General features: G+C 26.7%; 1 protein-coding gene across 2 annotated transcripts in view; it reads left to right on the top strand.

Annotated features, from left to right (window-relative positions):
- The first annotated feature begins 7,328 nt into the window (after positions 1-7,328).
- LOC100571579 (tubulin glycylase 3A) overlaps positions 7,329-12,457 on the top strand; it is a 12,638-nt gene continuing 7,509 nt past the window's right edge. The window contains exons 1-5 of one of the 2 annotated variants that reach the window (XM_003244102.4): positions 7,329-7,890; positions 8,096-8,225; positions 8,310-8,527; positions 11,168-11,365; positions 11,425-11,622. In XM_003244102.4, the coding sequence (XP_003244150.1) occupies positions 7,435-7,890; positions 8,096-8,225; positions 8,310-8,527; positions 11,168-11,365; positions 11,425-11,622 (1,200 nt within the window). In that variant the 5' untranslated portion in view covers positions 7,329-7,434. The remainder of the gene's footprint in view (positions 7,891-8,095; positions 8,226-8,309; positions 8,528-11,167; positions 11,366-11,424; positions 11,623-12,457) is intronic. The other variant, XM_003244103.4, reaches the window with a different exon arrangement.

Raw genomic sequence — 12,457 nt, 5'->3', positions numbered from 1 at the left:
CAAGCATAGATCTAGAGCAAATATAAATATACAATATTGGATTCAAAGTCCACATGTATGTATTAATGTATAATATATTATATTATTACATATAATATTATCTTTGATTGGAATATAGCAATATCATGAACTATTACCTACACTAAGATATCACAGATAATCTGTAATTTAATTTTTACAATTATTAGCAAAAGTGATGATAAATAGGTAGATGTGACTAGAGTAAAGAATTCATCCATTGATGAAACTTCATGACGTGGGGCTGAATTTATTTATCTAGCAGGTCACGAAATCATTTACGTTTCAGTTGTGTCTACTCAAATTAAGATGATGTTACACCCTCATGTTTCGTCTCAGTCTTACAAATTAACAACATAGCAAGTTTTGAGCGGGGAAAGAACCGAGAAAGCTACAGTCACATTATGACCTAATACCTTTATTATAAGGTGACGTATACATTTTAACTTGTAGCTAACTTTAAAGTCATCACCTAGTCAAAAGTCTTAATGTAAACCAACATCTTAAAGCCCGACAAGACAATAATTGTAAAGTTACTCGGTAAACTAACAGTTGATACCAAATTAACTAGGTATTACTATAGCAATGCTATGTACGTGGTTGTCATAATAAAAGTATATTAAAAAATATAACATTTTACAGGTAAGAAACCGGCCAGAATTATCCATTAAAAAGATCCAAGGTTCCATAACAAAACATTATATGAAGATTTAAGGTTCTAAATAGTAAATATCAAACATTTATATCTAAAATGAACTATAGTTTTTTTTTTTTAAATAATTTATTTTTATACCAAGGTATTAACATCTGATATGCATACAACAATTTTGTAGGACATTGGTCTCCAAACACATGTACAGGTATACAATAACATGAACTATTGTTTGAACAACATTAAATAACTTAATACCAAAAGATGGCATAGGTAAATTCACCACTTTTTATGTTTAAGAAACATTTTCTGTATGGTTTTTTATGAGTTTAAATATGATTTCTTATAGAAAATGTTTGTATTTATAATAATTACTATTTAGGGTTATTAATCATAATTGTTTATTGTTATTTATTACTTCCTGTAATTTAATTTTCTAATTTTTTTAATTAATTTTTAGTGTTGTTATTCATGAACTGTTTTTAATTGAGTAATTTTATGTATGTTATTGTTTACTTTTTCTTGTATTTTAATAGTTCATCTTCTTCTGCTGTTTTCATAGAATCACCGACCTGCAATTCTTGAGTGATACTTGCAGCACTAGTTACATCACCTTCATCTTCTTTATTTTGAGCCAAATTTTGTGTAAGTCGAGCTGTATCTGATTCCACACATAACTAAAGAACAAAAATAATAAACTGTACATTTATGCTAAAATATTTATATTTTAATTTTAATAAACTAAATAAATAATGAAGTTCAATAATACAAAATTTAAATTTGTAACATCAAATTGTTTTAATTTAAAATAAACATTGAATTATTTACCTTTCCTTCAGTAACAATCATAGCTCCTAACTCAAGTTTCACCCGTGATGCCCTTTCTTGAACTTCTGAAGATAGTTTTATAACATTTGTCAAAAGTTGAGTAGTTGAAGCCATATCAGGTCTGTTAAAAGTTAAAAATAAATTATCATTAGAAAATAGATTTTTATTTAAAATAGGTACCTAATTATAAGTTTGTATGGATTATTATCCAAACAATTTATTAATCTTTATTATAAAATCAATAATATTTCCTTAATTTCCTTAATATTATTAGTAATAATACATATTATTATGATCAAATGTGTAGTTGTAATAATATAAGAAAAAAGATCACTCACATTTCTAGTTAGTTTTTCAAACATCATTAATGTTTCCACTACTTCTTGTAGTTCACCGCTGGCTGCCAATCTTTTGGCGGTGGCAATTGTCTCATCACGCATAGCACTGTAGTCCACATCCATTTTTACTGTACAACCACCATCAGTGTTCAGAAGTTCCAAATTGTCCATATTTTTTATCTTTATTTTTAATAGAATAATATTTTTATTTAAATCGCTTACACAAAAGTAAATAGGTAATAGGTATATCAAAAATCTGAGGTGCAATTAATCGAATTAGGCTTTATAACCTTCTCTATAAATGATTATTTATTTAATTTAACAAAGAAGGTATATTTAGACGTTTTGAACACGGCTAATATCAGAATAGTTATGATTCGGTGAAGGTAATTTAAGAATAAAAGCAGCGTACAATAAAAATGTATGTTGAATGCGCTCAAGACGTAACTGATCCTTAGCAAGGTGAGGGTGCTAGACAATAACCCCATACTCGAGTATGGGTAGAATAAGAGTAAAATACAACAAACGGAGAAAATTTAATGTCGAGAAGATATTTGTATCATATTTAATAAGACCTAGAACCTTTAGAGCACAACCCGTTATTACATTAATGTGATGGCTTTAAGAGAGAGTAGATGAGTAAGAAACTTGGAATATTACAATGAGTAATACCAAGATCTTTAATAATTGATATTCGTTGTAACTGAGAGTTATTAAACACATAGGGGAAGATAGTGGGTTTATAGATCTAGGGAAAAAAATAACAACTACACTTACTAACCATACCTACATTAAATTAAGTTCATCTAATAAAATTAGACAGTCAGAATGGGTATTGATTGTATAATATATCGCTTACATTTTCTTGGTTGAACGACTGGGTTTTTAAATATATTCCAATTCACTTTGCGTAAAAAAAAGTAATTGTTCTTGTTTAGAAGCAGAGCTAGTTTAAAGTACCTACTTAATCTATTTGCAAAAATATATTTATTTAAGATACACACAACAGTTCACAAGGACCAATTTTATTCAAAGTTATAATCTTTTTATAATTGACGAAGATGTAATTATGTGAATCATAAAATATGACGAATATTGAATAATATAGCGTCGTTGGGCGAGCAATGCATCGTATCTCAAAAAGTAATATGTTCAGGATGACAAAAACGTGGTTACTGATAACATGTAATCAAGTTACATCAAAATTACAATTTAGTCTTTAATCTCCTTGGTGATTATTATTATTATTATTAACACAGAATACCTAGATCAAATCAGAATGGAAACTCTGGCCGCCTAAATTTTAGTCCACCATATTGAAAAGCTCAACAGTTTTTCCGCACCTAACAAAAAAAAGGTACATGCATTATCGAATAATTTGTCGAATTTTTTTCACTCTCTTCTACAACTTCTTATCACTTGTTAGTTATTACTAATTTTATTTTTTATAAATCATTATGTCATTCGATGCTCATTTGATGTCATTCAATGCTGGGTCGCATAAACAATTTATTAAATTTAAAGGTTCACTAAAAATGTAATGGATCAACCGTGGGCCACTAAATCTTGTTTAAGAGGTCATTAGCTCACTATTGATTCATTAAATATTTTGTGCAACCCGGTATATAAGAACTAAATTTAAATTCTTCATTAGTTAAACAATATTAATGGTTGGGAGTTTAGCAGGTTAGGAGTTAAACATAGTTAGGAGCTGCTCCTAAGCAATTTTTTGAATTTTTTTGAAGTGAATATTTTATAGGCGACAGGGGACCTTCTTACGACGTGTCAAACCTCACGTTATTCTTAACTAGAGTGCTCACTGCTCACATAAATCAAGGCGCAAAATGATTTAATTATTGTACAAGTGTACAAATGTACCTATGCAAAATTGTATTAATATTTATTTGTTTAGTTGGTATGTATAAATATAAAAATACCTAAATACAATTTGTATAGTTTTGTTTTAGTTCATGGAACATTACTCCCCCCATGTAGGAGCACGCCAATGTACTGGGCGCTTGTATTGTAATGCCTAGGGGCGGAAAAATGGTAAGTCCGCCTCTGATAGGCCCCCAGAATTCTATTAAGCCCCCTCCCCCGGAAATCTGTTTAGCCCCCTGTGTAAAAGTTTACTGTTTTATACGTCCATATGTGAGAACTGAAAACATTTTCTATTATAATACCGAACGAAACATGGCTTAGAAATTCTATGACTAACGATATTCAAATCTGTCGTTACTTCATATTGAAATGGACTACACTAATATAATTAATTCTGAAGATGTTCTTAATATATTTGCCCAAAAAAGTAGGCGTTTAAACCTTACTATAGTTATAATTTAATTTCCAATTTAAAACGTTTTTTTTTATATATATTTAATTAAAATACAAAATATGCATTTTATAATTATATTATGCATGGTATAATTTATTCATATTTTACTTTAAAATGTGATTTTTTAGTCGTACGGATAATAATAAAATGTAAACACGTCGTATTATGTGTTAAAATATTTTTAAAAAAAACCCTGATCCACTGAGTCAAGTCGTAAATTTCTGAATTATATAGATGTGCGTATGTGTGTGTGTGGACCTACAGCAATACAAATGATGTTTTCAGAATTCATTATTAAAATTATATAAAATTTAAGCTTTGAAAATGTAATACAAGATTTCCCTTAAGTTGCTACACTTAGCATAAAAAATAAGTTTTAAATTAAACATTTACGAATATTCACCGTTAAATTAACAATTTATTATCACCCAATCTTCTTATTTTGTTGTTATTCAATAACTAATGACCACAGATACTTGAAATGTATACCAATTGTTAATTTTATGATTTTCTATAGTTGATACAATTTTTAAAATATTAATTTGACTTGTTTTGAGCTGTATACGGATATACTCAATTTTCAATTTTTTACCTTTTTTTTTATAAAATTGTCTACAAAATTGTCTATAAAATTGTATTTGTTTGATCAAATAGCTTAAAAATTTAATGCGATGCTCCTGATTTATTGTTACAACAGTACCTATAAATGAAAAATATAAAAAAATACATAGTCACGTTATTTTATTAGTATTTAAAGTTCAAATGTTGACGAAATTTATAAAATTGAAAATGTAGGTACTTCTTATTTAGTAATTAAAAATGTATAAAATATTCAACTTTTATAGCTCAGGATTAAAAAATAAATATAAAACAAAGTTCCACGTAAGTAGTTAATTCTGTAACCAAAAAATCTAAAAAATATATATGTTAGCGGCAATGTGTATAATATATTTAATATATAAAATGCCTAGGAATTCTATATAATACCTGGTGGTTTTTAAAAAAGTGTATAATAATTTTTTTTTTACACACATTTCCTAAATATTTTGTATAATAACTAGACATTTCATAAAATGACAAACAACAAATTGGCAATCTGTAGAATAGTGATTGATATAACCCAAATAAATAGATTTCCTTCTATCATAATTAAGACAATTATTAATTTTATTAGCGCACAAAAAAATATTTATTACAAAGTAGGTATCATTAATATTACAGAATATAATGCATAAAAATGAAAAAAAAAATAATTTGTAAATTGTATGGGAAGTACTAACATGCAGTCATTAATTATTATTACTATTATATTGTTCTATAAAATACAAAAATCTATGTAGAACATAGGTACTTATTAGGAATAAATACAATGTACTTTTTAGTTTTTGTCTTTAATGGTTTTATTACGACAAATTTAGTTAAATGGTCCTGATATACCATTATAAATTTAAAAAATTTATCAGCATTTGATTGAAAATCTATCAAATCAACTTGACAGCGACTATTAAATTCACTAGAAATAATGGGTTTCACTACTAATCCTTTTCTAATTTTTTTGTGTTTTAATTGACACAGTACGCATAATGACAAATAAAGATCTACTTCGAAGCGCGTAATATTTTTAAACTTACCTACTATTAAGCTCATACAACATTCTGTCTCGTCCTCCATGTCCTAACGATTGGTGAGCATCATGTAACACATCAAAAACGTTACTTTCTTTTATATAATATAAAATATTGTTATCATTATTTTTAACATGATAAATTAATTTACTATTATTATTAACGACCAAAATATCATATTTTTTAAGTAACCAATAGTCACGCGGCTCTTTTCTTTTTTGTTTTCGATTTAGCACTATCAACATCTTTAATTAATTGATAATATCGCTCATCAATTAAAAATACACTATTTTTCAAGTCACATTGACGCTTCAATAACTCAGCGTTAAAACGAACTTTCATTTCGCGCACTCGACTCTCCACGCACGACATTTTGTCAAAGACTGAAATTTAAATGATAAAATAGTATAAGAGTATATGACTACGGTGACAAAATTATCGCTTTATCTGTCGGCAGTCGGAATTCTACTTTATAGATTACAGATTACAGATTCCTAATGGATTTATATTAGGTGAAGGTACACTGTCAAATATCAATAGGTACTGATTATATGGATTTAATATATTACCTATACATTGTTTGGCATTTCATATAATGTTTAGGTAATTTAAACAATTTTATAGATTACCGGCTGTATTTGGTGTTATATAGAATTCCTAGACATTATATAAAATACCAATATTATACACATTGCCGCTAACATATACACAGTTTTTTTTTATAGTTATTTTAAGTTAAAATTTGGATAAAATTAAATATTTAATGACCAAGAATAACGATTTTAGTTATTTTGTTGTAACTTAAAAATTATTTGTGGATACTTGAAACTTCTCAATTATTATATTATTATATACGAATATTTATTAGTATGAATACAGCATACTAAACTTCTAATGCAATAGCGAATACGGCTTAAATAACGAACAATTAATCAACTTTCTAGCATAAACTATATTCTTTGTCACCAATTTGTTGTGGATTAACATTATAAATAATATCACAAACGTATTTTATAGTCCTTTATTGTTAACATCATATAATAACGGACGACGACATGTCCAACGTGTCCAATTGCCGTCCATCTAAAGACCGCAATTAATGTCCGCAACGAAATGACACCTACACCAAATTAAATATTTATACCTGATCCTCAAGAGTCGAGATACATCGCAGTCACCGTGTACACTCTGATCCAGCATTTCCAACCACACTGATGTTGAATAATTCGTGGGACATTGCTGTGAAATTTGTATTGGTAGTTTATTTTATATTGTTATCGAGTTATTGACAAGTGCATGAGTAGAAGAGAGTGGCGTTCATTGGCACCGGCTCAATACTCTTCTCACTCTTACATACTAAATCCCCGGAGCAGGAACGAAAATAGAAATTGCCTAATTGTTGCCCCTTAAATAAAATCACTAACATGCCTTTTAATACGTAATTATTTGCCAATAAAAAAGTTAAAGGTAAGTGGTAATATTATTATGATAAAACATAAATTATGATAATTATATTACCATAGATACAAACATCGTAATTTAATCTTAAATAACAGTATAACACGTATACAAATTAAACATATTAACTTAAATTTTATATTATTTCAAAAATTTACACAAACTAATAATCAACACATAATGAACTCTAATAAAAACACCATTAAAAGAAAGACGTTGACTCATCGGAATGATAATAAACCATTATTAAATCCAAAAGATAAAACTAAATCCTATACACTTAGCACGCCTAATCCAATCGTTACTGTCGAAATTCCTGAAAACACGCACAATCATATTTCAAATACTGACCTCGACAATGAGGTAAAAGAATATTCTACCACAAACAACAATATAACAAATGATAAACAAGACAGTTCTAATCAAATTCTGGAGTTAAAAGAAGAATCACAAAACTTGGAACTTAGCAGCTTTAACACCAGATATCAACTAAATTCTAGAAACTATATTCAAGAACTTCACAAAGCATTGATAAAAGAGTGTAACTATAATTTATTAGATTATACCTCTTTAAACGCAACATTAGACTTTGAGTCATTGACCACTGTCACTAGTCGGACGTTGAATGCTGTAAAGGTATAATAGAAACTAAAATAGATAAAAACATTAAACTTTTTAAAAATAGGTACATAGGTACTACGAATAATATTAAATTTTACTGAATACGACATTGATACATGACTGTAATATTATTGGAATGCCAATGCTCATTCATATTATCAAAGTACATAGTATACATAATATATCATTATTCGTTGGGATCGTTTTTTGATTATTGCAGGATCAAAAAATATTTTCGGTATTAGGATATTTTCCAACAATTTCTCTAGAGCTGAACAACCGAGGTTGGGTGGAAAAACGAGATCCGTACAGACCGCCAACAAATTATTCTCATTATTTAAAATCAGCACGTAAATATTTTAACAATACTCACGTATGCATAGCAATTTATACCTTATCCTACAAATTTATATGTGTTTAATTTAATATTTAAGCATACATGGTAAATTGGATCGAATCGCCTCCACTGATATCATCCATTAGTGAAAACGAAGCTATTGCAGAGCGCTTGAGAAGCGCTCAATCGTGGAATATTCTTAAAGATAAAAAATCAGATTATATTTTCGTCACTAGAAAACGGTTGATTAATTGGTCTAATTTAAGTGAATTGACATCTGTCAGTCAGATGACAAGACACGTGTTTTGTACCAAAGTACCTATTAATATATAACTATCTACATACGTACCTATTTACAACTAGATATTTATTAATTGTTAAATTTGGCTTACGTAACTATTGAAATATAATTTTAAGATGATCTTGGTTCATCTAAAAAAAAATTTTTTAATTTTAAAACTAACAGGTAGGTACTATTCAGCTGAGAACAATGTCTGGATTGTTCATTTTAAATGAATATAAATGAAACAAATGTATAAACCAATTTTTATATATAATATTATAATATTATATATTATTAATATGATATGCATATTTTTAACATATTTACATGTACCTACCAACATAACGTGTATCTCTTAAAAAATATTATTTCGAAATTAATATTAAATTATTATTATAACTCTTTTGTTATAAATTAAGAACTATTCGCCATGAATTAAAATAGTTAATATACATATTTGTAGTAATGAATAATAAAACTTAACATAGGTACCTTAAAAATTAATCCCATCACAATTAAAAATGTGTTCGTATCAAACTGTACTTTTTACTATTGGTATACAACCATTATTATTTCCAAATTAATTAATTAATTTAATAAATGTTCAATCTGTCGTTTCATTTAAACGCCCAGGTCTAGGCAACATTATTGTTTGTTCCTACAATGGTTAAAAATATTGATAAAATACATTATGTTTTATATAAACAAGTGGTTAAATAGTTGAGGGTCTAAAATTTCCTTATGTGCTATAAACTATTAATGTTAATTTTTAAAAGACTATACAATTAAAAAAAAAATTGTGTGGAAATATAGTGCTTAAAAAAAGAATAGTTTTGGTGATCTAAAAAGGGCTGTCGGACAATTTGTTTCGTGTTTAAATATAAGTCGCGTTTAATACCTACGTGACATAAAATCACACCTTCCGACGGGCCGTATCTAAAATACACGCCATGGCATTTGTTTCACGAGATTAAAATAACTATAGAGAAAGATTGATTTAAGGTAGTAAAGTAAAGTAATTAAAGTACATTTATAAAAAGGTTATACATTTCTTTAGATGCTCTTATCATTTTCATAGTATTAAAATTTGTTTCATGGTTGTTTATGGGATGAACAAACAACAAAAATATATAAAAAAACAAACATAAATATTTTATACTCTGTTATTTAAAATGTAAACAAATGCGTTATTATCATTTATAATATAATAACTTAAATAAATGTTTACAAAAACTTCACAAAAAAATAATATATTAATTCAGGTAAATGTAAGTACATACAATTAAATCAATTGTGAACCAGAATTAGTAAGTACTATATTATACGACTATAAAACTAAAAATGTAGTTACATATTTTATATAGTATAATTAGTATAATATTATGAACTATAATGTTATGTAAAGTTTAAACTAATGTGTTATTAATTATTATAATTTAATATTCCGGTAGATATTTTTTTTTATATAAATGTAGACAAGCTTATGAGTAATCGTGTATCATTATTCATTTCAACTCTTAGATTTAAAATTAAATTTTTTTATGAATTTCTAACAAAATAATTTGCACATTTTCGTGATTTTCACGTATTTTGTCAAAATTTGAACTTTAAATGATTTTTTTAGATTTATTTGAGTTCTTACATTTTTATTAGTTGTAATAACTCATTAGTTTAAACTTAACATACAATTATAATTTATAATAATATACTTGTACCTACTATATAAAATTAAAAATATGTACCTACGTTCTTAATTTTATAGGCGTATAATATACCTACTAATTCTGATTCACAATCTATTCAATTGCATGTACTTACATTTACTTGAATTAATATATTATTTTACCTACTGTGAGGTTTTTGTAAACATTTATTTAAATTATTATATTATAAATGATAATAACAAATTTGTATACATTTTAATTTTATATTATATTTTATGTTTGCTAATATTATAATATGCTAATATCTTTTTATATTTATTTTTGTTATTTGCTCTTCCTATAAACAACCCAGAAATGATTTTAATACTATAAAATGATACGAGCATCTCAAGAAATGTATAACCTTTTATAAATGTACTTTAATTACTTATACCTTAAATCATTCTCTATAGTTATTTTAATCGAGTGAAATAAATACGACGCGTGTATTATTTTAGATACCGTTGGACGGTGTAATTTTATGACGTCCCGCGTAAGACGTGACTCATCATATTTAAAGACGAAACCAAATTGTCGGACAACAAATTTTAGACCACCAAACTTATTCTTTTTTAAAGCACTATATTTCCACACAATTTTTTTTTAGTTGTATAGTCTTTTAAAGAAAACTTCAAAAGATACACATATTAATAAACCACTTTTGTTTGAGGTGAATTAAATGCTATTTTTAAATTAGTGGTTAATTTTAGATATCATTATTTGTTAGTTGTTACAATTCGGAAAATTATATAAATGAGATTTAACTAATGTAAAAACAAAATTATCGCCTGTTTGAAAATATTGCTATTTATATTTTACGTTTTGTTTTTAAGTACTAATGACACAGCTATTGTAAATCGATTAGGTTTGTATAATAGTTGAATATGTGTCTCCATAACGGTTAATGGTTATGTACTACCAAGCTGATTATTTAAAAATCAAGTTAAAACATCTATTTTAAAAATATAGAATGGTTTGGCACAATGTTTGGAATCTTACAAAAATGCTGTGACAAATTTGATGTTTCCGAGATGTCATTATATTCGATCTGAAGCAGACAGTGATGCGTTTGTGGAAGATTACATTACAACAGCGTTAATAAGCACATTGAAGATTATTGTAAAAGCAATTGAGAATAATAAAAAGATTTTCACTACAAATGGCAATGTAATAGTTTCGGTTTAATTGTAACTGAAAAAAAATAATATAACTTTTTTCCTCACCAGATACCATACACAATTATTGATTTTGTGAAACGATGTGTTTCAAAATTTTTAAATAAGCAAATAACCGGTAGTACAGAAATAGACATGTGGATGTTTAATAGTCAAAAAGAAGTATGGAATGAATTTATGATTCATTACACAAAATTGATTATCGATAACAATGCCAAATTTGATCATGAGTATACATATGAATTAGAAGTAAATCAAAGTTTTATAAGTTATTTGTTATTAGACATAATTTTTTATAGCAAGAATTAATATGTAGGTACGTACATATTTTATGAGAGTTTTTTTATAAGCAACTATCGATTCTCCACCACCTAAACGGTTGAACCTTAGGTCTTGGTTAAAATGAGGTTCACCCACAAACGCTTAGGTACACCGGAACTCAGTGGCGTGCTGAACTGACAAGCAGACCTGAGGCAAACTATACAATTTGATCCCCTCCCCACCACCAACAGTTTTTTCACTATTTTTTTTTATTATTCAAAATAATAAATATTATTAAGTTTTTTTAGGTATAAGTTGCACATCTATACTAACACCCACCCAAATTTCCCTTGAGGCAATTGCCTCAAAAAATGACTGTTCGGCACGCCACTACCGGAACTAATATTATCTTATTCGATTACAAATTATTTCTTGTATAATAATCATCAGAATTAAAAATACTCATCAAGTAGAGCAAATTAATTAAACCAAATCTTATAGATTTTTAATTATATCACCTACCTAGTTATTCTGCTTTAAACTTTTTTTAAAATCCTATACTTATAAAATATTTATGATTTCTATTTTTATAATTATTTTATAATATTATCTTTAAATATATAATATACATATATATGGGTGATTCTTTTATCATAGAACACTCATTATTTCAGAAAGTGTACATTTTTTTGAAAATATTTTTCTACACAGTTTCAAGTCGCTTATAAAACAATGTTTTTCTTAAAAAATTATATTTTTAAATATTTTTTATCCTTATAATTTTTTAAGTTTTTTAATTTTTTGAATGACAACATTGGGTTTT

This window comes from Acyrthosiphon pisum, chromosome X, assembly GCF_005508785.2.
Source record: "Acyrthosiphon pisum isolate AL4f chromosome X, pea_aphid_22Mar2018_4r6ur, whole genome shotgun sequence".
Taxonomy (NCBI): Eukaryota; Metazoa; Arthropoda; class Insecta; order Hemiptera; family Aphididae; genus Acyrthosiphon; species Acyrthosiphon pisum.
This window is presented reverse-complemented; position numbering and strand designations above follow the sequence as displayed.